Here is a 26,877-nt window from a genome sequence, read left to right as displayed (position 1 = left end):
GTCTGAGTGTCTCTCCCCATTTCCAGCCTCAGAAAAATACAAAATAAAAAAGAATTAAAAAAAATTATTGGACAGCATTGGTTAATAACCTTATATAAATTTTAGGTGTACAACTTTAAAATAATACAACATCTGAGCCCTGGATGGGTTGCTCAGTGGTAGAGCACAGGCCCAGCATGTGGATGTCCTGGGTTTGATTTCTGGTCAGGGCACACAGGAGAAGCACCCAACTGCTTTTGCATCCCTCCCTCCTCTTTCACTTCTTTCTCTCTCTCCTTCTCTCTCTCTCTCTCTCTCTCTCTCTCTCTCTCTCTTTCTCTCTTATCTTCTTTCAGCCAAGACTGGATTGAACTAAGTTGGCCACAGGCGCTGAGGATAGCTCCATGGCCTCCATCTCAAGTGCTAAAAAGAGCTCTGTTGTTGAGCAATAGAGCAACACCCCAGGTGGGCAGAGCATCAGCCCTTAGTGGGCGTGCTGGGTGGATCCTGGTCAGGGCACATGTGGGAGCTTTGTCTCTGACTCCCTCTTCTTACTCAATAACAAAAATTATAATACTGTAAAATAATATAAAATAATACAACATCTGTATATTCTGTTCTATTTTCTATAGTTGTGACATTTGGTTTTTTGTTGTTTTTGTTCTATTCTCTACCAACAGGTCAGAGTACACTGAAAATAAAACAATATTTACCCAAAAGGTCACAGACTTGGTACTGAATTCGAAGGTCAGTTGCACTCAGTATTTATCAAATCTTTGGGTTATAGAGTTTCAATTGCATTTATGCGAAGCACGTTAATGGATCTCTTCATAGTCCTAGCGATTTGCCTTTCTTGTTTGATCTTCCTTTTTCTACGGAACCGAAGCTATGCCCAAGGAAAGCTGCCGCCTGGCCCTACTCCTCTCCCCATCATTGGAAATATTCTACAGATAAATGCCAGTGACATCAAAAGATCCTTCAACAAGGTTAAGTATGATTTATTTTCTTCCAATTATTTGCAAGGAGTAAATGAGACAGCCTTATATCTAAGTAAAATATGGTCCCAGACACTGTGCTTTACAAAAGTAGTATTAAAAGAAAGTGTTCATTGGACACCTAGATATAGTTTTTATTTTTTAATTTAATTAAATATACTGAGACAATATTGATTAATAACACTTTACAGGTTTCAGGTATACAGATCGATACTATATCATCTGTTGATTACATTGTGTGACCACCACCCTAAGTCTAGTCTCCTTCCATCACCGTACATTTCAACCCGACTACCCTCTTCCTCTTCTTCTTATCCCTGCTTCCCTTCTGGTAACTACCATACTATTTGTCTATGATTTTGTTTGTTTCTTTGTTTCATTTTTTCATTTGCCGTTTTCTGTTTTATAGCACTGATATAGTGAAATCATATGGTCCGTGTCCTTTTCTGTCAGACATGATTTTACTTATTTATTTATTTAAAATTTTTTCCTTTGAATAAGAGAGAGAGAGAGGAAAAAAGAGGAAAGAAGGAGAGAAGTATCAACTTATTGTTCCACTTAGTTTTTCTATTTAGTTTTGTACTCATTGCTTGCTTTTACTTCGTGCCCTGACCGGGAATCACACTCGCAGCCTCAGTGCGCCAGGACGATGATCTATCTATCGAGCCACCTGCTCAAGATCCAGATGTAATTTTAAGTGGTGTATAGTTAGAAGGTGGCCAGAAGGGAATAAAAGCTATGAGGTGATTGTTGAAATTGCCCAAAGTAGGAATTCCCTGCCCATATTGTGACCTGGGTCTTCTTTTTACTAATTCTATTTTCCTGAACTCTAACGGCAATGAGATTACTTTCAATTACAAAAAACTTTACTGATTTACAGAGTCACAACACTAAAATTTTTCTAAAAGCACACACTGATGAAGTTAATGAAGTAACTAAATGCTCAGGAACTTTTACAGTTTCTATTATATCTGCTCAATGAATGAGTATCTGCTCTAAGCTATTTATATGGCAATAGCTCCGAAATCTTGAAGGGATTTTCTGAAATCTGTCTGCCTGAGACAAGTAGTTACCACAGCACTGCCCCTGGAAACTTTTTCTTCCTGTGTTCTGGGCTCTGGTTTAGAAGGGATTGTGTCCGCACTCCAGCCTATCCATTTGTTCACTTGCAACTCTGGGAAATTTAGAAAATCTCTCTGAGCTTCAATTTCCATTTCTTTAAAAAGTGAATAATAGTTATTTTGCACAAGTTATTAGTGTATCATCTATTCAACAAGTTATTGAATGCCTACTTTGTATTAGGCTCCATGTTAGGTCCTAGAGATTTTTTTTGTATTATTTTGTATTAGTTTCAGGTGTACAGCATAATAATCTGACAATCATATACTTTGCAAATTGTTCTCCCTGCTATTTCCAGTACCCACCTGGCACCATGCATAGTTATTACAATATTATTGACCATATTTCTTATGCTGTACTTTACATCCTGTGACTATTTGGTGACTACCAATTTTTACTGAATCCCTTCTCTTTTTCACCCAGTCCCTGAACTCCCCTCTTCTCTGGTAACCAACATTCTGTTCTCTGTGTCAATGAGTCTGTTTCAATTTTGTTTATTTTGTTCTTTAGACCCCACATATAAGTGAAATCATATGGTATCTGCCTTTCTCTCACTGACTTATTCACTTACCATAATAACCTCTAGTCCATCCATGCTGTTGCAAATGGTAAGATTTTAGTACTTTTGTGTGTTAGAGATCATCAGTGCTGAACAACAACAAAAAAAGACCTTAGCATTATGGAATTTACAATCTAAAGGGTAAGCATGTGCTTATGATATAATAATGCAAATGCATTACTGATTGTTAACTGTGTAGAAGGGGCCCAGCAGAAGAGGCCATGTAGCTGAGAGGACTAAAAGGAGCCGCCGGCAGCAAACGGTTCTCCTAGGAAGTGAATTTGGAGCTAAGCACTAAGGAATGATTGGGCATTAACCAGACAAAAACCAGCTAACAAATTTGTTCCAGCCTTTTTCAATCTGGAGAAGAATTACTTGTTATGTCTCTGAAAAAGGACCAGTTCGGTTGTAGCCCAGAGAATAAGTTAAAATGCAGTGTGAGTTGAGATTGAAGAGGTCTACAGGACCAGAGCACGTGGGCCTTACAAGGATTTTAAGAATCTTTGTCTTTAGCATAAGAACTATGTGATGCCCTGGACGTGCTTAAAGGATAGTAATGTTAGCATTAACCTTGTGAAGGATCACTCTGGAGAAGGAATTGTAAGGTAGCAGAAGGATTCAAACGTTGAACTGTTGGAAAGAGTTTAAGTCTTATATTATTTGGTATACTGAATAAGACACCATAAGAGAAAGACCCCAATAATGGAATGGCTTAAAGAAGACAAGAGTTTATTTCTACCTCTCATATAATGTAGAGATGATTAATGGTGGTCTGCCTCTCTTCTTCAAGGTTATTCAGAGAACCAGTTTTTCTCAATCTTGTTGTTTACCATCTCGTGTCCCTAGGCTATTGTCTTCATTTCCATGGTCACAGTGAGGCCTTCCCCATGTTATCATCTCAATCCATGAGTAAGTGCAGAAAGGGAGAGCATGTGGGATCATTTATGCAACAGTGTAGGATTTGCACACATCACTTCTGCTAACATCAGTTCATGGAAGCTTAGCCACATGGCCACACAGGGAATCTGGGAAAGATCTGACATTAGGCTGCCATGTCCTTATGCATTAATAAAACGTGGAGGTTTTATTTATATATAATTCTTCTGGTGCTAACAAGAAGATGTAGGAAATAGATAATAAGGGACATTTATTTGTCTACACGTGGAGCAACATGGAAAAACATCCTTCAAACAGGAGAAACATATTACTTATGTTAAGTATAAGAAGGAAGGAGAAATTTGGAGCAATTAGAGGTTTGGCTGAAAAAAAATAATTAAATATAAATGAAATTTATGACTGATAGTCACATAGTAGAAGCTGAAAAAAGGATAACTATTGATTGTGATAATAATGATAGCATTATTACTAATACAGTGTGTCCGTAAAGTCATGGTGCACTTTTGACCAGTCACAGGAAAGCAACAAAAGACAATAGAAATGTGAAATCTGCACCAAATAAAAGGAAAACTCTCCCACTTTATATCTATTCAGTGCAGTTTGATGAGGGCTCACGCACAGATTTTTTAGGGCTCCTTAGGTAGCTATCCCGTATAGCCTCTGCAGACTCGTCACTGACTGATGGCCTACCAGAACGGGGTTTTTCCACCAAACTGCTGTTTTCCTTCAACTGGTTATGCCACCGAGTAATGTTATTCTTATGTGGTGGCTCTTGGTTATAAACGCGCCAATATTCACGTTTCACTTTAGTAACAGATTCGAATTTAGCAAGCCACAAAACACACTGAACTTTCCTCTGTACCATCCACCTCTCGACTGGCATGGCCGTGGGCTGCTCTGCTGTACACTCGGTGTTACATCATCATCTGTGCATGTGCACATGCTGCCACATCATCCTACAGAAACTGAGAGGGTTTTCCTTTTATTTGGTGCAGGTTTCACATTTCTATCGTCTTTTGTTGCTTTCCTGTGACCGGTCAAAAGTGCACCATGACTTTACGGACACACTGTATGTAATACAATGATAATTACCATTTAAGTAATGTGATTTCTTATTAAATTACCAGGTCCAGAAATTGAAATTTTTTATAATGGGGAAATAAATATTAAAATGTCTCTTCAGTAAGATTAAAAATATTTCTCTCACCTACATTTTCGCTTTGAAATTCTCACTCCTCTTGCATCTCCTATTCCATCCCTAGCTAGCAGAAGTCTATGGCCCGGTGTTCACTGTGTATCTGGGCACAAAGCCCACTGTGGTGCTGCATGGCTACGCAGCAGTGAAGGAAGCCCTGATCGATCGGGGAGAAGAGTTTGCTGCAAGAGGCAGTTTACCAGTGATAGAGAAAATCATACCGGGATTAGGTATGCTTCAATTTGGGAAATGTGTGTGGATTTAAGTTGCAAAGATTCGGAATAGGCTAAGGAATTGAGAAACTTTAAGCATTTAGAGACACTTATGGAAATATCATCATTCCAAAATTTTCTATAAGGGATAATTAATCTATATTTAAAATTATGAGTGACATAATGCCCCTATGAAACAAGAAATTCAATGAAAGCAAACCAGCTAACCTCTAATGTTCTATAAATTTGTGACTAAGCCATGTTCATTTTAAATTATAGCCTGGTAAGAATGAGAAAGAGACAGAGAGAAAAGGGGAAAGGAAATAGACTAAATTATTCAATTCACCAAATATTTTGCTTTTTTTGTTCTGAGTTATGGTTGCCAAGAGATTACTGTAGAACGCTTGCACAGTATGCACGGAACCAACATAAACCTGGAATATTTTCAACCTTACCTTTAATCTTCTCCTCTTCTAAAAAAGAGAAGAAATATTTGAATTCAATAGAATAGAGAGCATAAAACACAAATATTCTCTGAACAGAGGATGGTGGAGAAATATGTAATAAGAATGGATTGAAACTGATAGTGGAAAAAGCTTTTTAAATAAAAGACTTGAACTATCTTCCATTTGTTTTTGGAGCGAGTCTTATACTGTGCAGTCTTCTGGAGGGTCACTGGTTTCCAGCAAAAAGAGATAAAGCCTGAACGGAGTTCTTTCCTCCTCCACATGTTCTCGAAAATATTCTTGGACAAGTTTCCTAAAAGTGTTGTTTCTCCACCCGTCTGGTATTGAGCCTCTGGAAGTCTGATGTTGAACTTCTTTGGTGTTAAGACCACATTTCATGGAAGGAGTTTCCCAAATAGAGAGGAAATGTTGAAATTAGAAGGACTATGGCTGTGTCCCTTACCTGCAGAATAGATTTTCATGAACTTCCTTTCAATGCACAAAACTGTCTCTCCTTCTTTCAAGAATTGGTTCCCTTTGTTACTGCCCCTAGAATTCACTTACGATGCACAGAATTTGGTCATGAAATTTTAACCTATTACTTGAAATCACCATGATTTACTAGCAGTGTGATCAAGGAGCAAGCACTTTGCCTCCAGGATCCTCAGCATTCTTCTCAGTTAAATGGGGACAAATCACTGGCTCACAGAGTTATTGTGAGGTTTAGAGGAGTTAATGGAGAAGAAGAGTTTAGTAATATGAAAAACCAAGTCTTGATTATGAGCTCCTAGGCTGGGGTGAGAGAGAAAGCAGACAGAGTAGGGTCACTGGGAACTTCTGAGACTGGCTCCATTAAAGTAACTTTTCTGCTTAAGTGACATTATCATTTCCTGAGATCAAGACTCTCAGCTAGAGTTAATGAAACTGAAAGTTATTCTTTTTTATTTACATTTTGTACTGATAGGAGTTGTTTTCAGCAATGGAGAAGTATGGAAGCAAACCCGGCGTTTCTCCCTCACGGTTTTACGGAACATGGGAATGGGAAAGAAAACTATTGAAGACAGAATTCAAGAGGAAGCCCTGTGTCTGGTGGAAGAATTAAAGAAAACCAATGGTGCGTTTTTCTCTATGTACTTAACAAAAACAGTTTGGGTAGACTGAATGCTATTACAATTACCAATAGAGCACAGAGAGCTATCGCTCAAGTGTAGGGGAAGTTTACATTTTGCTCACAAGCAGTAAGAAGAGGTGAAGTGGTTGGCACAACAGCTTTTCCAGGTACCAGGTTAATAGGTGCTTTGACATCTTCAGCATGTGGCTTCCAGTGTCACCCAGGATCCGTCTCTTTCCACAGCAGTGTAAGGAGCAAAGAGCAAGGAAAGAAGCCAAGAGTGTTATGAATAGGCAAGGTATGGCAGTGGGACACAAAAGTTCTTTCCCATTCCAGGGGCTGTGACAAGTAAACTGTTTTAGTTCTTTGTTGCTATTAGTATAAAAAAAAATGCAATCCATATGAATCATTGCATATCTTTGACTATTTATTAGAATATAATTTTGAAAATGGAATTAATAAGTCAACAAAAGTTGGGTTTTGATACGTATTATCTGGAAAATGATTTTGTGCACTTGATTTATATTTCAAGCAGAATTATTATTGACTGGGTCTTTTCCCATAGTGAATGTGACCTTCTCTCAGTTTCCTGACCCATGACCACTCAGACTCTGCTTGATTCCCCCTAGCTGTGGGACTCACTCTGTTGGGACAGCCTGTTTCATCTCAGGGAAACTATAATTGTTGGAAGTTTCTTTCACATGTTGAGCAGAAGCATTTTTCCTTGTAACTTGTACTATTTGGTCCCTGCTGAGATTTTGCCTTTTGGAGGTCCAGTGTTGTGGCAGTTACCACTTAGAGGCAGGATGGGCTTCCCACCTAAAATTTGGTTTAGATGTTGATATTGAAGGTACTACACACAACCCAATAGGATATGAAAAAGTTTTATTACTCATAATGATCAGTGGTTGGATTCAAATAATTTAACAATTGGTTCTCTGCCTTAATGACTATTTTCAGTATATAAAAAAAGATATACTGAAAAGTAGTTAATTATTTCATGCATTTAATACTTAAATTAGAAAAATAAAAGAGGTACACAAAACTAGATTATCTCATAAGAGTTTTAAAATATTAATGATAAAATATTAAATACCTGACATAAAACAATAAAACTGTTATTTAAGATATTTCCATATCGCTTCTTGATTGGTGTCCTCACTTTCAATTGTTTTCACCTATGGACTGAATGAACAATAATAAGGAAGCTTAGAATATGCTCTTGCACAGATGAATGTTACAAAAGCATAAGGAATGTGAGTCACCTTATTGGGTGACTGCCCAGGTGCCCACCTTAGAGAGAACCTTGGTTACAAGTGCCACCTTAATAAAGGTTCGCCTAACTCAACAAAATATGTATTAGATAGTAGTTTTGCCGACCTGTTGAAAACCAGCTGAATCCCACAACTGATAATGATGCTTTCTATATAGGGCAAGGTGGCTCTTAAGAAGATCCCAAAATGGCATGAGAGAGCAGAGAAAGGACACTGGATTGAGAAATGGTGCTTAGGGGGTGAGGTATGGATGCGGGTTCCCTGTGCCAGCCAGGGTGTGTGGTTTAAACACTCTGCTTGTGCCAAAGGAGGGAACACTTGAGCTTTTTTTTATTATCAGATTGTCCAGATGTGAGAAGAGTAAGAAAAGATAAGGCTTAAAAGCTGTCAGAGCCAAATACCAAAAAAGTGGGAGTCATATTTGTTATTACATGTAGAAAGCCTGTTTCATATACTACAACATATTTTTTGAAATATCTGACTGTAACTCCAAATTCTCTCATTATTCTTCTCTTCTACAAGAAAAACACACCCAAAGTTTGTCAACTTTGTTTTGTAAAATAAGATTTCATGTCTCCACAGTCTCCTGATATTCTTGAAGAAGTGTCCACACTGAGGGCTAAATTTTACACTTTTAAAGATATTTTTACCATAAAGAGAAGGAAAATGTTATTCTTTGTGACAGCATGGATGGACCGAGGGTGTTATGCTGAGTAGAATAAGCCAGTCAGAGACAGACAGTACCATATGATTTAACGTATATGCAGCATCTAAAAAGCAGTATAATGAACAAACAAAACAGAAACAGTCTCATAAATACGGAGGACAGACTGATGGCTGCCTGAGGAGAGGGAGGCTGGGGACGGAGTGAAAAAGGTGACAGGACTGAGAAGTACAGACTGGGAGTTACAGAATAGTCATGGGGATGTAAAGTACAGCATAGAAAATATGACACTGGGGAACAAAATTTTGTTGCATCCACAAAAACACTTGTTCTTACCTAACTCGAGTGTGCTGATCTCAAATCTGACATTAGTTTTTCGCTGTAAGCCACAGGTTTTTTTGCAATTCAAGATTTTAGGTTCTTATCTTATTGTAAAATTTTCAACATTTAGTTTAACATAATGAAGTAGAATGACTTCTTGGGCATCATCTTCGTGAAAATATAATAATTTATATAATGCAGTAAATATACTAATACACTAAAAGATATGATTGCATCAGAATTTGTCTAAAGTTTTAAAATAGAACATATTAAAACACTTATATTAATCATAAAATTTGTGCAAACTTATTTAAATTCTATTCAGGCAAAAATTTGCGTTTGTAGCACTTGTGTGTGTGTACTTGTTGAGGACAATCTTATTTGATGCTCCAGTAATAATCTGCTCATCACTAACAGCTCCAAGATTTTCGGGAAACTTATCAAGGTGACTGTTCAGGGAATGAATCTTAATGCTCATGTTCCATCCAATGTTGGGGAAAGCCAACAGCATCCTTTGAACCAGAAGTTCATAGTTTTCTGCTTTTTTGTTGCCAAGGAAGTTCTTTGTAACTGCCACAAAAGACTGCTATGCTGCTTTCTCCTCCTTATTTATCTTCTTGGCAAATTCTTCATCACGTATGAGGGTTCGAATTTGAGGTCAATCGAATACACCTGCTTTTATCTTCTCGAAAGACAAGGCAGGAAAAGCAGAAATAATATGTTGAAAGCATTCACTTTCCCTATTCAAAGCCTGAAAAAACTGCTTCATTAAGCCAAGTTTGATGTGAAGTGGGAAAAGAATGATCCTGTCTCAGTTAGCTACAGATTCGTTCACAATATTTTGCATCCCTACTTCCAGAGCTTCATGTTTCAGCCACTCCCTCTGTGTCCAGTGTTTCTCCAGAGATCGGCTGTCCCACAAACATAGAAAGCAAGAATACTTAGTGAAACCTTTCTGTTGGTCTAGCAGGAAATCTACCATTTTAAGATCCACACAAATGATCCAGTTATGCTCCTCATACTTCAGAAAGTCAAGGACAATTTTTATATCATTATAATCTTCTCGCAGGTGAGTTGAATAACCAATTGGAACTGCTGCATAAGCATTACCATTGTGTAGGAGAACACATTTCAGACTCCATTTAGAGCTGTCAAGAAATAGCCGCCATTCTGTTGGACTGTAAGTGGTAACACCTAGCTGGCTGAGAAGACTACTGATATCATCACAGTAAACAAAGTGTTTGTCTTCGGGAAAAAAAGTCCACAAAAATTTGTTCACGCTTCCTGAAATGAGATACTTTAGCTGACCAGTGAAGTACATTCTTTTCTTGAAGCCTGGAGGCTAATAACTCAACTGCTTTCTTTGATAGGCCCAAATCTCTTACTAAGTCATTCAATTCAGGTTGGCTAAATTGCTGAGGGGTTAATGACTGCTTGGCATCAGAAGAAGACCCTTCAGATTCTACAACCATTTCCTCATGCATCTTATCAAAATACATTTGATCACCATCTCACTTTTTTTTGTCCTTCGAAGAAATAAAACCATTGAAAACTGGAACTGGGAGTGTCTCAGAGTGTGGGATAGGTCATATTGCTGAAGGAATATTAGGATATGCGATCATGTGCTGTTTTTTCTTGCCGATGCCCTTTGTATGGATCAGACAGAAATAACAGTCACTGCTGTGGTCCTTAGGTTTACACCAAACTATGAGAATACCAAAAGACATTTTCTTTGGTACAGTCATGAAGCATTTCCTCACAATTATGACACACAATATGAGGAGCTCAATTCTTGTCTTGATCACCAAGGGGGAACTTGAAAATAGGCAATATATGCACGTGTCACAAATGATGAAATATTGCGCTTTTGACATTGAAGTGTGTAACAGCCACATATATAATAGAAGGTGCCAGGACTATTCTTACATTTACACCTACTCGAAGAAGCTATAATTCAATCTTAAAACAAAATAAGAAGGTGTTTTAATCAGATAATAAATTTTACATTTAAAAACAACTACAATTATGTAAAAGTGATGTTTGTAAAACATTAATTGCCTTATGGTTATGTTCAACCCAAGAGTCGTTGCGCTTTAACTCCAATTTAAAAACCAATGCATGCCATTAACTGTAACAAAAATAAATTAAAATTGCATAAAAACTAGAGCATACACCAAAAAACGGATTTCAGATTTGGAATCAGCGATGCAGAAATATATTGAAACAGTTCTAAAAACTCATGCAACAGAAAAAGAAAAAAAAATTGTTCCCCAGTGAATTATAATCAATGCCTGACCAAGAGGTGGCACAGTGGATACAGCTTTAGCCTGGGACGCTGAGGACCTAAGTTCAAAACCTCGAGGTTGATGGCTTGAGCATGGGATCATAGAATGACCATGGTCACTGGATTTGAAATCCAAGGTCGCTAACTTAAGCAAAGGGGCGCCTGCTCAGCTGGAGCCCCCTGATCAAGGCACATATGAAAAGCAATCAATGAACAAAGTGCTGCAACTACAAGTCAATGCTTCTCATCTCTGCCCCTTTCTCTCTCTTGCTCTCATTAAAAAAAAAATGTAGTCAATAATATTGTAAAATGAATAAACAAAAATTTAAAAGCATTTTTTAAAGGACCTCCTTGTGAATTACCTTGTGGCTCTTATTAAGAGAATGATGTAAATAAGAAAATACTTGGGGGAAATTAATAAATAAATTGGACTGGATTAGACATTATTACTTGGGGAAACAATACATTTTATTTTACGCATGTTGAGTTTATAGTGATGGTGGCATACCTAGTAGTTCCTATACTTAAAAAATCTTTGAGTCAACTCTTCTCAAGTATTGTAAACAGTCAACTTAAGATTTAAATGGAAATTGCGCTCTAACTTTTGACTTACTTTCTTTTCAGAGGCTCCCTGTGACCCCTCTTTCCTTATAGGCAGTGCTCCCTGCAATGTGATCTGCTCCATTATTTTCCAGAACCGTTTTGAGTACAATGATGAGCAATTTCTAACCTTGATACATTATTTTGATGAAAATTTCAGACTTACGAACACCACTTGGATACAGGTAAAGTCAAGGTTCTCTCTCAATGGGAAATAATGCTCTGACTATTCCATTGCTCATGCCGACCGATCTCGTTAGCCTATTTCAAAATGGTTGAAGCGATAATTCTTAAACTATCATTTGTAACCAATCAGTGGGTTATCAAATCAATTTAGTGTGTTAAAATTTAATTTAAGCCAAGCCTGTTGTGCACAGTAGATAGAGTATTGACATGGGATGCTGAGATCACCAGTTTAAAACCCTGGGTTTGTCTGGTCAAGGCATATATGAAAAGCAACTGCTATGAGTTGATGCTTCCTACTTCTTCTAACATTCTCTCTCTCTATCCTCCCTCTAAAATCGCTAAATAAAACCTTTAAAATTTTTTAAATTTAAAACATTAAACATAGTAATAAAAAGAAAAATATCTCCTAGTGCATCAAATGATATCAAGGTATTTTTCTGAGAAAACTTTTTTCTGATTTTTACATCTGTAGATGAAGAGGGTGGTGGCGTAAAATGTATTTCTCACTATACTGCATTGTCAGAGAATGTTAGTAACCTATAATATGCAATCACTAACAACTAATAATCTATGTGAATCATAAACTCATGTTATGTTCGACCTGGGAAGGACCCTGGAGAACAAATAATCAACTTCTCATTTTTGGTTCATCAACAGATATTAAGCATATTGTCAAAGCAACCAAGACAAAGAATGAACTAGACCTAGAATCTAGATTTCTCGGTTCTCTTTCTAGTTTGATACAAGCTACCAACCAAATAAATTGTTCCAGTGCCTACCTACCAAGGGTATTAGATCATGTAGGAGCCAGCTAAAGAAGAGTCAGTAAATTCCAGGATTAGAAATGGCCTAATGAGTAAGGCAGTGTGCATATTCTTTTTTTTTATTTATTTATTTTTTTTTCATTTTTCTGAAGCTGGAAACAGGGAGAGACAGTCAGACAGACTCCCGCATGCGCCCGACCGGGATCCACCCGGCACGCCCACCAGGAGCGACGCTCTGCCCACCAGGGGGTGATGCTCTGCCCATCCTGGGCGTCGCCATGTTGCGACCAGAGCCACTCTAGCGCCTGAGGCAGAGGCCACAGAGCCATCCCCAGCGCCCGGGCCATCTTTGCTCCAATGGAGCCTTGGCTGCGGAAGGGGAAGAGAGAGACAGAGAGGAAGGCGTGGCGGAGGGGTGGAGAAGCAAATGGGCGCTTCTCCTGTGTGCCCTGGCCGGGAATCGAACCCGGGTCCTCCGCACGCTAGGCCGACGCTCTACCGCTGAGCCAACTGGCCAGGGCAGTGTGCATATTCTTGAAGGTGTAAATGCCAGAATAAAATAAGCTAAGTAACTTGAGCATTTCCTTAATCTTCCTGATGCACAGTCTCTTCATTACAAAACAAGGGTATGAGTGCAAACTTTTTAGGTGACTGTAGAAATATGTGTAGGGTAAACTGGAGGAACACTAGGCTGGTGTCACAGAGTGGTGGAGTAGCCTTTCTAAACCTCAGTATCCTAATTTGGAAAGAGGTGGTATGCTTCTTAATACTTTCAGAGAACTGTGGTTAGGAAAAGAATTTAAAGGTTTTAAAACTACTTTGTAACTTGTGTATCCTGTTGTCCTATAATTCTGGATATTTACTGTTCTCCATTTTCTTTTTCCATGCACATAAGAGAGAAAAAGGGAGAGAGAGAGAAAGAGAGAGGGAGAGAGAGAGAGAGGAATTGAGAGAGACAGGAAGGGAGAGAGATGAGAAACATAAAATCATAGTTGCAGCACTTCAGTTTTTTATTGATTGCTTTCTCATGTGTCTTGACTGGAAAGTGGGGGCTTCAGCCAAACCAGTGACAGCTTGCTCAAGCTAGCGACCTTGCGCATAAGCCAGTGACCTTCGGCTTCAAGTTAAAGACCTCTGGGTTCAAGCCAGTGACCATCAACTAATGGTGTTGATCCCATGCTCAAGCTGGTCACCAGCGCTCAAGCTAGTGAGCCCACACACAAGTCTGAGACCTCGACTGTATCCCAAGACGATGCTCTATCCACTACACCACCACTGGTCAGGCCAGTTCCTTTTCTTTCAAGTTCCAAGTATGTCCTAGTGCAGGATGCATGTCTTATTCATCTTTAGCTGCTCAGCATATAACAAAGTGTCTGATACATAATATAGGTCTATAAAAATTTGCTGAGTGAATTAATGAATGATTCTTTACTCTTTCAGCTCTATAATATGTTCCCATATTTACTACATTATCTCCCTGGATGTCATAATGAATTATTTAAAAATGTTGCTAAACAGAAGGAATTTATTTTGGAAAAAGTAAAAGAACACCAGGAATCCCTGGACCTCAATAACCCTCGAGACTTTATTGACTACTTCCTGATTCAAATGGAAAAGGTAAAAGACCCTGATTTTCAACTTCATCTTTGTTGGTGATGTGACTCATGGATTAGTTTTAATCTTTCACAGTGAAATTAGGATAATAAAAATGAATACATTTTCCTAAGGATGTATTAACTACTTGTACAACCTATTGTTTCTACAAACCATAAGGAGTGTCTAGAGATAGTTCCAAATTCTCACTAAAAAATGACTTACAAGGCTTTATATTTACTTTGTTAAAACTGGCTCTTTATTTGGAACAGATTTAAGGACATCCACAAATAAGTACACACACATTCAAGATTAATGATAAACAATATATATCTTTCATAAAATAAGTTCCATGAATGCAAGATGTAACACGTGAGGAAACTCAGGAATGCATAAGAACCTAGAAAGGTTTACCTTGGAAAGCTACTAGGAAATCTTCCTAAATGAGGTACTTTTAGAGGAAATTCTGGCTTAGATGAACAGAGATGACAAAAAGGGTCTAGAGAATGATGATCAAGTGTGTGGAATTTTCAGAGGTTATCTTGATTGTAACTGAGAAACTGTTGTTGGTGTAATGGCCAGCGACATTGGGAATAGTGATGCTGTTAGCAGGTGGGTGGTTCTGGAGGCTGAGTGAGAAATTTAGACAGGATAAAATACACAATAGGTCGTAGAACTGTCAGTGAGTAGTCATGATGACTTGATAAAAATTATGTTTGAAAGAACTGATTGACTCTCATGGGTGAGAAAGTAGGAATCAGAAAGGACTTATGGAAATTTTGTAACTCTGATTTTATTTTAACTGTTTGAAAGACACCTAAAAACTCATCTAACTTTACCTTCAGCTATTACATTCTCTTATGTCTGGATTAATTTGTCAAATAAGCAAATTAAGCAAATAATGATGTTATATTGAGATACATTACAGTATCTCTAAGGTTCTTCTAATTATCAGTTATTTTAATACATCATTACTAGGAAAAGCACAATCAACAGTCTGTATTTACCATGGAAAACTTGATCTATACTGTGTGGGATATTTTTAGTGCGGGAACAGAGACAACAAGCTCCACCCTGAAATATGGACTCCTGCTTCTGCTAAAACACCCAGAGGTAACAGGTATGATTACAGACGATGGGCAAGATAAAATTCGGGTAAAAATTGGCAGGCAGCACTGATAACTCTCCCATTCTTCACCTGTCTAGACAATATTCAAAAAAAATTTTCTATAACTAATACATCTTCCTAACATTAGAGAAATTAAATTCAAATTATAGTACAAAAAGAGAAAAAAAATTAAATAGCAGCAGAGATTTGAAGGGCAGAAGTTATTGTTCTTCCTGTAATGGTAAATAATCCTTGATCTGCATCACACCAGATGAAGTAAGCAGGGTCATACTAGAATCTGGGAAAGATTAGCCTTTCTCTTCATCTAAAAAGATATCACTTGATATTCCTTCCATGTCCCAATAAATATATCTTTGTCAGCCTCACCAGGCACTGGTGCAGTGGGTAGCCTGTTGGACTGGGACGTGGAGAACCCAGGTTTGAAACACCAAGGTTGTGGCTTGAGAGCGGGCTCACCAGCTTGAGCGCGGGGTCACTGACTTGAGCATGGGATCATAGACATGCCCCCATGGTTACTGGCTTGAGTCCAAAGGTCACTGGCTTGAAGCCCAAGGTCACTGGCTTCAGCAAGGGATCACTCGCTCTACAGTAGCGCCATGTCAAGGTACATATGAGAAAGCAATCAATAAACAAGCCAACAATTGACACTAAGATGCCACAACGAAGAATTGATGCTTCTCATCTCTCTTCTTTCATGTCTGTCCCTATCTGTCTCTCTCTCTGACTCTCTCTGTCTCTGTCAAACAAACAAAATATATTGCTGCTCAAATGCATTTGCAAAGGTAAAGAGGGACTCAAGAAAATCATAATCTTTCCCTACTGGAGTGTCTTACTTTCTAAACAAAGGGTTAGACACAAATAAAAAATTCTTTTGAAATACACCCTAATGGGCAAACAAAATTTTCCTCAGAAGAATGATTACGCTTACAAATGCAATTTTCCCATTTTACCTCTTCTTTTTTATTGAATTCATATTAAGAGGTTATTTCCTCCACTGTTATGTTATTTTCTCTTTGGTACATGCAGACAGCTTTAGTATAATTAAATCTCATGAGCCTCTCCCTCCAACATCAGCATCAGATTTTCCTACTTGGTTTAAAGTCCCCTGTCCTCCATTATAACTGGGATGTTTCCCAAAAGGTGCGATTTACAAGCACAGCCTTGAAATCACTTTGCTTGCACACATTGGGGTATACCATAGCAATGCATTTCTTTCATGTGTCACAGATTCTTTTAGCCATATAAACTCACTAACTCTTGTAAGACCTATGTCAATTATGACTGTCAATTGTATGGAACATTTTCCTACACACATTTAAAGCCCTTCTTGGGTCATATTTCCCCAGCTCTTCCATTTTCATTTTCTATTTGGGTTTTTTCTTACATCATATCCATTTATATTTTCTCTTTTTTTTCTTGCCATCATTATCTTTTACTGTGACATTTGGATAAGCAAAGGATTTTATAAGCAGCTCCTAAACACTGCATATAACCACTCTCTTCTAAGCAAAACTCATCTCTCAAACTGAGAAGGCAAAGTCTAAAACTTCTCTAAAATTCCTAACCTTTCGTTCCTTATAACTATTAAGCCACATATTTTTCAGATGCTCCATTAAAAGACACGTTCTTGCCCTGGCCGGTTGGCTCAGCCGTAGAGCGTCAGCCTAGCGTGCGGAGGACCCGGGTTCGATTCCTGGCCAGGGCACACAGGAGAAGCGTCCATTTGCTTCTCCACCCCTCCGCCACGCCTTCCTCTCTGTCTCTCTCTTCCCCTCCCGCAGCCAAGGCTCCATTGGAGCAAAAATGGCCCGGGCGCTGGGGATGGCTCTGTGGCCTCTGCCTAAGGCACTAGAGTGGCTCTGGTCGCAACATGGCGACACACAGGATGGCAGAGCGTCGCCCCCTGGTGGGCAGAGCATCGCCCCTGGTGGGCGTGCCGGGTGGATCCCGGTCGGGCGCATGCGGGAGTCTATCTGACTGTCTCTCCCTGTTTCCAGCTTCAGAAAAATGCAAAAAAAACACACCAAAAAACATTTAAAAAAAAAAAGACACGTTCTTCACGTGATAGATACATCCCATGTGTCCACAGTAGCCACCCGGTAGTAGAGAAAATGGGTTGTAGGCTCTAACACCAGTGGCTGCAGGTTCTGCTCTACTAGCACATAGCTGTGAGACCTCCGACTCAAGACTACCTTTCCCCGTATGACACCTTCTTCTGTTTAAGGAGATGATAATACTTCCTAACATTCACAGAGTCTTTTCCACAAAGGGAAAGTTAATAAGCATTTGTATTTAACTAGTGAATAGTCCTAGTTATGCTATATGTTATTAACATGATATACTTTATAGGTAAAGGAAAAATATACTTCACTAACACAACTTACTTTCAATAATCTTATTTAAGTTCAAATACAGTGGGTTTGAGAATGAAAAAGACCACATAATACCTGGATGGCCTGTTTTCTCATTTTTAGATAAACAAACCTATACCCAACACATAAAATTATTTTGAAAAATTATAAAGAAATATACTAGTGTAGCATGCCTGTTAAATTTTGCACACTAAATAAATGTTAACTTCTTGTTCCTCTGTGCTGAGTCAACTAAACATCTCATTTAATTTCTCTATTTATTAAGCACTTACTGTACTGGGTAGCTCTTACTCCCTTGGAAGTTACACATTTAATAAAACAAAAACTGCATATACAAAGAGGTTAAACTACATGGTTTGTAGTGATCCTTCAAGATCCCAGGCCCCCTAGTCCATTCAAAATACACAAAATAGAGAATAAAAGTTGAGAAGTGAATTTCATGGTACAATTGCATTTTACATGTACATATATTTAAGTCTCTAATGAGAATCGAATTAGCCCAAGAAACTGAAATTCTGTTTCCTTTTCTCCCTTATGGAGGTAGCCAAACATCGTTTTCCTTTCTCCCCATCCCCCACCACAATGTAACCAAAATTAAGACGGTCATTTCACAAGAGTGTTCCATTTCACATACATTCTGATTCCTGCCCTGCCAGCTAAAGTCCAGGAAGAGATCGACCGTGTGGTTGGCAGAAACCGGAGCCCCTGCATGCAGGACAGGAGCCGCATGCCCTACACGGACGCCGTGGTGCACGAGATCCAGAGATACAGTGACCTCGTTCCCAACAACGTGCCCCATGAGGTGACCCGGGACATTAACTTCAGAGGATACTTTATTCCGAAGGTGAGAGATATTTCATCTCCACTTTTCCTTAGGAATCAGATTCTGACTGTCACTGTAGTGGAATTACAGTATGCTTCATTTTCTACAGGTATTGCACGTTCAAAACTCGAGCACCTCACCCTCTGACTGCGTTCCTTTCCTTCTAGTCTGCTGACACTACTTTATAAATATAATAGCGCTTACGTTCCCGAGGATTTCAGTGCACCCTGCGTGTCCGTTAGCGCAGTCTGCTGTCCGTGTCTCTGCTCTCCAGTGTGTTTACTACGCTCCCCACTCAGCCAGCAGCCTGTCCTCCCCTTGTCTCCTCAGCTGTCTGTGTCACTTACTCGTCAAACTTTTCATGGAAAAAAGAAAAGCTGCAAGTCAACTAATAGAAAGTATTAGGAGGAGGGATACTTACTATTTTCTCATTCTGATTGGGAAGTAAACGGTTTTCAATAATACGGCCACTCAGGTAGTTTTGAGAAAGACCTCATACTCAGTTTCAAAAATAATTACTTGGATTTTCAGTGACTTCAGGACTTTTTTTTAAATTATTTATTTATTTATTTATTCAATTTTAGAGAAAGAGGAGAGAGAGAGAGAGAGAGAGAGAGAGAAGAAGGAGCAGGAAGCATCAACCCCATATGTGCCTTGACCAGGCAAGCCCAGGGCTTCGAACTGGCGACCTCAGTGTTCCAGGTCAATGCTTTACCCACTGTGCCGCCACAGGTCAGGCACATCAGCACTTTTTTTTACAACAGTGCAGTTTATTAAGAACAGTGCACTCCAGATAGTGTCCTTCGTTTTCTGAAAAACAAGTGCTGATATCAGACTACGAACTGAAGACAACGCCTTGGGCTCCATGAACAGTGCCTTGGACTGGCGTTATATGGTTTAAGACCTATTAGGCTTGGTCATTAATTTGCTCTGTAACATGAAATAAATTCTTTTAATACCTCAATCACCTGATGTACAAACAAAAGGATTAGATAAAGGGACTTTTTTTAAAGCTCCATAACATTCTTTTTTTTTTCCATTTAGTGAGAAGAAAGAAGGCAGAGACAGACTCCCACATGCACCCACCCAGGATCCACTAGGCATGCCCACTAGGGGACGATGCTCTGCCCATTTGAGGCCATTTTTAATCAAGCCATGGCTATAGAACGGGAGGAAAAGACAGAGAGATAGAGAGAGAGAAGTGAGAGGTAGAGGGGTGGAGAAGCAGATGGCCGCTTCTCCTGTGTGCCCTGACCAGGAATCGACCCAGGACATCCACACGCCGGGCAGATGTTCTACCATTGAACCAACTGGCCAGGGCCTCCATACCATTCTTTATAATCTGGTTTGTCTGTTTCTCTTTATATCAGGGCACAACCATACTCACATCTCTGACTTCTATCCTGCACGATAACAAAGAGTTTCCTAATCCAGACCTGTTTGACCCCGGACACTTCTTAGATGAAAAAGGCAACTTTAAGAGGAGTGACTACTTCATGCCTTTTTCAGCAGGTAAGCAAGTTTCATTTCTATTTGCACATCAGAGGTCAAAGAGATGAGGCAGGGCTTTGCATGGATGCTACCCTGGGCTGGACAAATTGTCATTTGCATGAGGACAGAGGCACCACTCCCAAAGTCCAGGTTATTTCTCATTGAATTGGAGGCTGCTCAATGAGTTCCCTCCCATAATTAACCACTGACATTGCCAAAAGCTCCTCCTAGAGTCAGTTCATTCAGTACACTTCACTCTGGACACCGTATGCAGCAGACTCATGCTCAGATCCAAGGATAAAGTGTGAATAAGAAACAGATCCACCTGACCAGGCAGTGGCGCAATGGATAGAGCATCGGACTGGGATGCAGAGGACACAGGTTCGAGACCCCAAGGTCTCCAGCTTGAGCACGGGTTCATCTGGTTTAAGCAAAGCTCACCAACTTGGACCCAAGGCCCCTGGCTTAAGCAAGGGGTCACTCACACTCAGTCTGCTGAAGGCCCGTGGTCAAGGCATATATGAGAAAGCAATCAATGAACAACTAACGTGTCGCAACAAAAAACTGATGATTGATGCTTCTCATCTCTCTCCTTTCCTGTCTGTCTGTCCCTAGCTATCCCTCTCTCTCTGACTCTCCCTCTGTCTCTGTAAATAAATAAATAAAAACTCTTAAAAAAAAAAAAGAAAAGAAACAGATGCCCTCTCTGAAAGAGAGGACGGCAAATTAACATGCCGCGGGCCAACCGCAACGAGTATATTCAGGTCCCCAGTGGGAACGGTGCGGAATTAAGAAAATAGACTTAAAGAATTAAAGAATATAAAAGATGGGTTTGGGAGGGCTTTGCAATTACTGCTAGCAGAAAATACCGTCCTAGCAGAGAAAAACATGGCCGACCCAGAAACCGCATCCTCCTTTATTATAGGGCAAAATGGGCAGTTAGGAAACCAATGACTTTTCTGATTACAGTTTCCAAGGCAACTCAAGAATTACACTAAGTGCAAAAATCTCCCACCAATACTTAACATGCACAAAGAAGCCAGTCTTTCCTTCAGGGAACGCGGGGTGGGGGGCTGGGGGGTAGGACGAACATCACAGCTAACATGGAGGTGTGGGGAAGGGCTTGGCTTTTTGCAAGCGACGTGGGGGGTTTGGCAGCAGCCAGTTCCTCACACCTCGGTCCCCCAGAAATAACTCTAAAAACCCTATTGTTGTTTTGGTACCCAACATTAACAGGCAATGAGACCCCAAAGAGACAAATGGCCTTTGAGGGGCTGTTGTGGCAGCCCAAACAGAAGCTTCTGGCTCCTTTATCTTTGTATTGTTTTGTTTTAGAGAGACAGAAAAAGAAAGGGGGAGAAAGAGAGAGAGAGAAGCATTCATTTGCTGTTCCACTTAGTGTTTATTTATTGATCACTTTCCGTATGTGCCCTGGCTGGGGATTGAACCTGCAACCTTTGTACTTCAGATGACGCTCTAACACAGCGGTAGTCAACCTTTTTATACCTACCGCCAACTTTTGTATCTCTGTTAGTAGTAACATTTTCTAATAGCTCTCTGGTTCCACCATAATGGTGATTTATAAAGTAGGAAAGTAACTTTACTTTATAAAATTTATAAATCAGAGTTACAACAAGTTAAAGCATATAATAATAATTACTTACCAAGTACTTTATGATGGATTTTTGCTAAGTTTGGCAGAATAAATCTTTATAAAACAACTTACTATAGTTAAATCTATCTTTTTATTTATACTTTGGTTGCTCCACTACCACCCACCATGAAAGCTGGTACATCCACTAGTGGGCGGTAGGGACCAGGTTGACTACCACTGCTCTAACAGAAAGAGCTACCGGCCAGGTTCAGGAGCTCCTGATTACAGTCCTCTGTGTTGCCAGGGCAGAAGGCAAAGTAATTAGAAGGTAAGGGAAATTTTCTTGCAGGAAGTATCATTTAAGGGTTTTCCTTTAATTTGTGAGGGTCCTGGAAAGAAATAAGTGGCGTACTCAGAGCAGTCAACTAAACTAAGTTTAATGAGCCTGACCAGATGGTAGTGCAGTGCATAGAGCATCAGACTGGGAGGCATCGGACTGGGAGGCAGAGGGTTTTGACTTCAGGTTCAAAACCCTGAAGTCGCCAGCTTGAGTGCAGACTCACAACTTGAGCATGACGTTGTTGGCTTGAGCTTGGGATCATAGACATGATCCCATGGTCACTGGCTTGAGCAAAGTGTCACTCTCTCTGCTATAGGCCCCTGGTCAAGGCACATATAAAAAAGCAATCAATGAACAACTAAGGAGCTGTAACGAAGAATTGATGCTTCTCATCTCTCTCCCTTCCTGTCTTTCTGTTCCTATCTGTCCCTCTCTCTGTCACACACACACACACACACACACACACACATGCGCACGCGTGCACGCACACACACAAACACACACACACAAATGTTTAATGCAAATACAGTTTTTGAGGTGTGGGAAGATTAAGGGATGTAATGAGGTGTGCTAAAGCACTCAGGGGCTGACACCAGCAGCAGAAAAACATCACCATCCTAGGCTGAAAGAAATGAGGGAAGGTGGCTATTACTGGAATCAAAGTAGATCTTTAGCAAAGAGAGGCGGGACCCCTCAACAGGTGATGCATTTAGAGGCAGAGGAATAAAGCCACTGTCTAAACTGCGGTCTGACAGGGTGTGAGTGAGGATTAAATACTCTGGCCATTTCAATATCTAATCCTCTGAATTTATTCAGAACTCAGAAAGGAACCAACTTCTGGGTTTATGCAAGTCATAGGAATCAGCTTCTTGAGCAGAGAGTAAGCGCCAAAGACAAACACACAGAGAATGGACCTGAAAGGAAGGAGAACCAGAGAATATTCAGCACACTCCAAAGGAGAAACAGAGGGAAGAAGGGAGAGTAAAAGGCCTTATCTTTCTTCCTGTGAAATGAGCCTGCTCAAGGTTTCTATTCATATCACTGGGTTTGCAGACTCGCTTTTGTCTGACACTGTAGGCATCATTTCAAGAGGAAAAGCCTTACCTTCAGAGCTTATATTCAAGTCAGTGAGACAGATGAATTATTAGAACTTCATGTGACATGTGCTGTGTTAGAACATTAATAAGGGCTGTGGAAACAGATGGGGGAGTGAGTTACATACCCTGAGCACGTCACAGAAGTTTGCATAGAGTAAATGACATCTGAACAGGATCTAGTAAAATGTAGAGAGTATCATCAGGCAGAGCAAAGGGGAAGACTATTCCATGTAAAGGGACTGCTGGAATTTGAGACAACATCTGAAATTGCCAGTATGTTTGGGGATTAGTGGATAATAATGCTGTGGCTAATTTTTGAGGTTTCTTTTTACACTTGGCAATGGTAAACTCTTGAAAAATTTTAAAGCAGCAACATGAAAAGATTAAGATTATACTTTAGAATACAGGTGAGGAGAAACAAAGCTGTTACTGAGCCTTGGAACTGTCCGTAAAAAAGTGCAGTGTGTGCCTCATGCCAGTTGGGTAGGTCAGCATGTGTGTGTGTGCATGGAAAGATGTCACTGACAAGCCTCAGGAAAGCAAATCCAACATGGGAGCACAGAATAGAATCTTTCTTGCAGCACACACACAGAAGTAGGGGCTGAGGGAATGAAGGAAACCAGGTTCCGCTGTAGATAAGAGAAGCCATTAGTTAATTAGTCTTTTATTAATATACTTATATATTTATTTTTATTTCCATATTTTGAGCCTCTCTGTGTGTTAACTCAGAAATAGAATTAAATTAATATGTAATTTCCGTGTCATTTTTAGGAAAAAGAGTTTGTGTTGGAGAAGGCCTGGCCCGCATGGAGCTGTTTTTAATACTGACCCACATTTTACAGCATTTTACCCTGAAGCCTGTAGTTGATTTGAAGGACATTGACATCACTCCAGCTCTCTCTGGGATAGGCTCTGTACCACCCACCTATAAGCTCTGTTTCATTCCAGTGTGAAGCAGGGACAAGCTGCCAGGTTGCAGAACAAGACCCTCCGGCCTCATCTGAATGAGCCAGACGCTTTCTGTTCAGTGTGTGAGCCATTACCCACCTCTTTCTGAACAGGAGGAACGACATTCCTAAGCTCTGTCTCTTCTAATTTCCCCTGTCCTGTACAAAATAAAACTATAAAGGCTTCGTGTGAGCCAGAAGAGAAAGTCTTTATGATCTTAAACTCTGTAGACAGCACTTGTTATAAGAGATTGTAAAATAAATCTTTAGTTAAATTAATTTAAGCTTCTATCTATTCATTAAATGATACCATTTAAGATCCTCAAAAGGCTGTCCTGGCCAGTTGGCTCATGGATAGAACATTCGCCCGGCATGTGTACGTTCTGGGTTCGATTCTCAGTCATGACACGTAGGAGAAGCAACCATCTGCTTATCTCCCCTTCCTTCCTCTCCCCCTTCTCTCGCTCTTCACTCTTGAAGCCAGTGGCTGTGTTGGTTTGAGTGGAGAAGAGCTTTGGTTGATTTGAGCCCCAGACGGGGGTAGCCAGAAGGATATCGGTTGGGGTGCATGTAGGAGTCTGTCTCTCTATCTCCCCTCCACTTACTTAACAAAAAAAGATAATCAAAAAGTAAGATAAAGAGTGGGAGAAATAATCACAATGAATATATTCTGAAAGCATGTATATCCACATTATATAAAGAAACAAAAAACCCACAAAGACACTGTCAATATTTTTTTGAATGAGAAAAATGTTTGAATAGTCACTTAAGAGAAGAGGATTTTATGAGGTCAATATACATGTAAAAACAGATTCAACTTTACAAGTTATGTGGGAAGTAAAAAATAGAACCAGCCTGACCAGGAGGTAGTGCAGTGGATAGAGCATTGGACTGTGATGTGGGAGACCCAGGTTCGAGAACTTGAGGTCACCAGCATGAGCGCAGGCTCATCTGGTGTGAGTAAAGCTCCCCAGCTTGGACCCAAGGTCTCTGGCTTGAGCAAGGGGTTACTTGGTCTGCTGTAGCCCCAAGGTCAAGGCACATATGAGAAAGCAATTAATGAACAACTAAGGTGTCACAACAAAAAACTGATGATTGATGCTACTGATCTCTCTTTATTCCTGTCTGTCTGTCTCTACCTATCCCTCTCTCTGACTCTCTCTGTCTCTGTATAATAAAAAAACCCAAAAAACAAAAAAAGTAAATCCAAAATGAATTACTAATATGTACCCACCATCCACTAACAAACATGTCCCACACAAGCAAGGATCTTTGTTTTGTTCACTAATAAATAGCAGTTATCAGGACCTGAAGATGGCAACAAAGTAGGCAGACACACAGACTCCCAGCTCTCACCACCAAACTGGAATACAAATCAATTTAGAAACAATCAGCGTGAAAAACTAACTCTGCACTACAAGAACAGCTCTCAAAAACCAAGGAGGAAAGAAGAAGCCACAACAAACCTGGTAGAGAGTGCCTGAATCTCCCTTGCTTACAGGAATAGGGGAGGTGAGGTTGAGAGCCCAGAGGGGCTCTCACTCCTGGGTAAAGAGCAGAAAATACTGCTCAAAGCCACGTGCCTGGCAACCAGGGAGTGAGGTGTGTTGAAAGGACCGATTATCTTCCAAGTGGAAAGGAGAGAGAGAGGGATAGATGATGAGGGGCAGAGTAATGCAGGGGACAACCTAAAAAGCTGACTCATCCAGTGATGGAGGTGGCCATAGCTGGGGGAGGGACTGATCCTTCCACAAAACAAAAGACTAAATTACTTCCGGATCACAGATCTCCAGACATCTCTCCAGTTCCAATCAGCACAACAAGACACAGCTGAAAACAAGAAGTGGGGGAGGAGGGGCTAATAACTCAGGTCCCCATGGAGATGTGAAAGACACCTCCCGCTACTGAAGCTGAGATATTAATTGGTAGAACAGGCCTTCAGAGTCTCAGGTTACACCCACCACATTCCTGGATACACTTTCAAGGAAGCCCCCTGCTGAGATCAGTAAACAAGACTATCACCTGTTAAGAAAACAAACAAATCAAGACTTCAAAGTGGCCCAAACCTGAAAGTGGATTACAAATAATAGCTGATGCCAACCCAAGAAGACCTAGAAATAACACAATTGAAAACTGGAGGCAGACAACACCAAGCCTAGACTCAACCAGCTCTACAAACAAAATACCCAAATACAGACATAATGAGAAGACAAAGAAGTGTAATCCAAATGAAACCACAAGAGAAACCTTCAGGAGATGAACTGAGTGTTATGGAAATAACCAAACTTCCAGGTGCGGAGTTCAAAATAATGATTGGAAAAATGCTTAGGGATTTTAGAACAACAATGGATGGTCATTACGAACATCTAAATAAAGAAATAGCAAGTACAAAACAGGATATTGAAATATTAAAAAAGAATCAGTCGGAAATGACAAATACAATATTAGAAATGAAGACCACAAAGGAAGGAATTAAAAACAGGATGGATAGAGATGAGGATCGAATCAGTGAGTTGGAGGAAAACTTGAATAAAGGCAAGAAAGCAGAAAAGAAAAAGGAAAAGAGATTCAAAAAGTCTGAGGAAGCCATGGCCAGTTGGATCAGTGGTAGAACGTTGGCCTGGCATGCATAAGTCCTGGGTTCAATTCCCGGCCAAGGCACACAGGAGAAGCGCCCATTTGCTTCTCCACCCCTCCCCCTCTCCTTCCTCTCTGTCTCTCTCTTCCCCTCCCACAGCTGAGGCTCCATTGGAGCAAAGATGGCCCAGGTGCTGGGGATGGCTCCTTGGCTTCTGCCCCAGGCGCTAGAGAGGCTCTGGTCGTGGCAGAGCGACGCCCCAGAGGGGCAGAGCATCGCCCCCTGGTGGGCATGCCAGGTGGATCCC

General features: G+C 40.1%; 1 protein-coding gene across 1 annotated transcript; it reads left to right on the top strand.

Annotated features, from left to right (window-relative positions):
• Nucleotides 1-750: 750 nt before the first annotated feature.
• Nucleotides 751-24,172, top strand: LOC136311256 (cytochrome P450 2C21-like). The gene is made up of 9 exons (XM_066240606.1): nucleotides 751-965; nucleotides 4,812-4,974; nucleotides 6,367-6,516; nucleotides 11,681-11,841; nucleotides 14,047-14,223; nucleotides 15,178-15,319; nucleotides 18,357-18,544; nucleotides 19,894-20,035; nucleotides 23,817-24,172. The coding sequence occupies exons 1-9, from the start codon at nucleotides 783-785 to the stop codon at nucleotides 23,996-23,998; spliced, it is 1,488 nt and encodes a 495-aa protein (XP_066096703.1). The 5' UTR covers nucleotides 751-782; the 3' UTR covers nucleotides 23,999-24,172.
• Nucleotides 24,173-26,877: the final 2,705 nt, after the last annotated feature.

This window comes from Saccopteryx bilineata, chromosome 7, assembly GCF_036850765.1.
Source record: "Saccopteryx bilineata isolate mSacBil1 chromosome 7, mSacBil1_pri_phased_curated, whole genome shotgun sequence".
Classification (NCBI taxonomy): Eukaryota; Metazoa; Chordata; class Mammalia; order Chiroptera; family Emballonuridae; genus Saccopteryx; species Saccopteryx bilineata.
The sequence above is the reverse complement of the archived record's forward strand: the minus strand, read 5'-3'. Positions and strand labels throughout refer to the sequence as shown.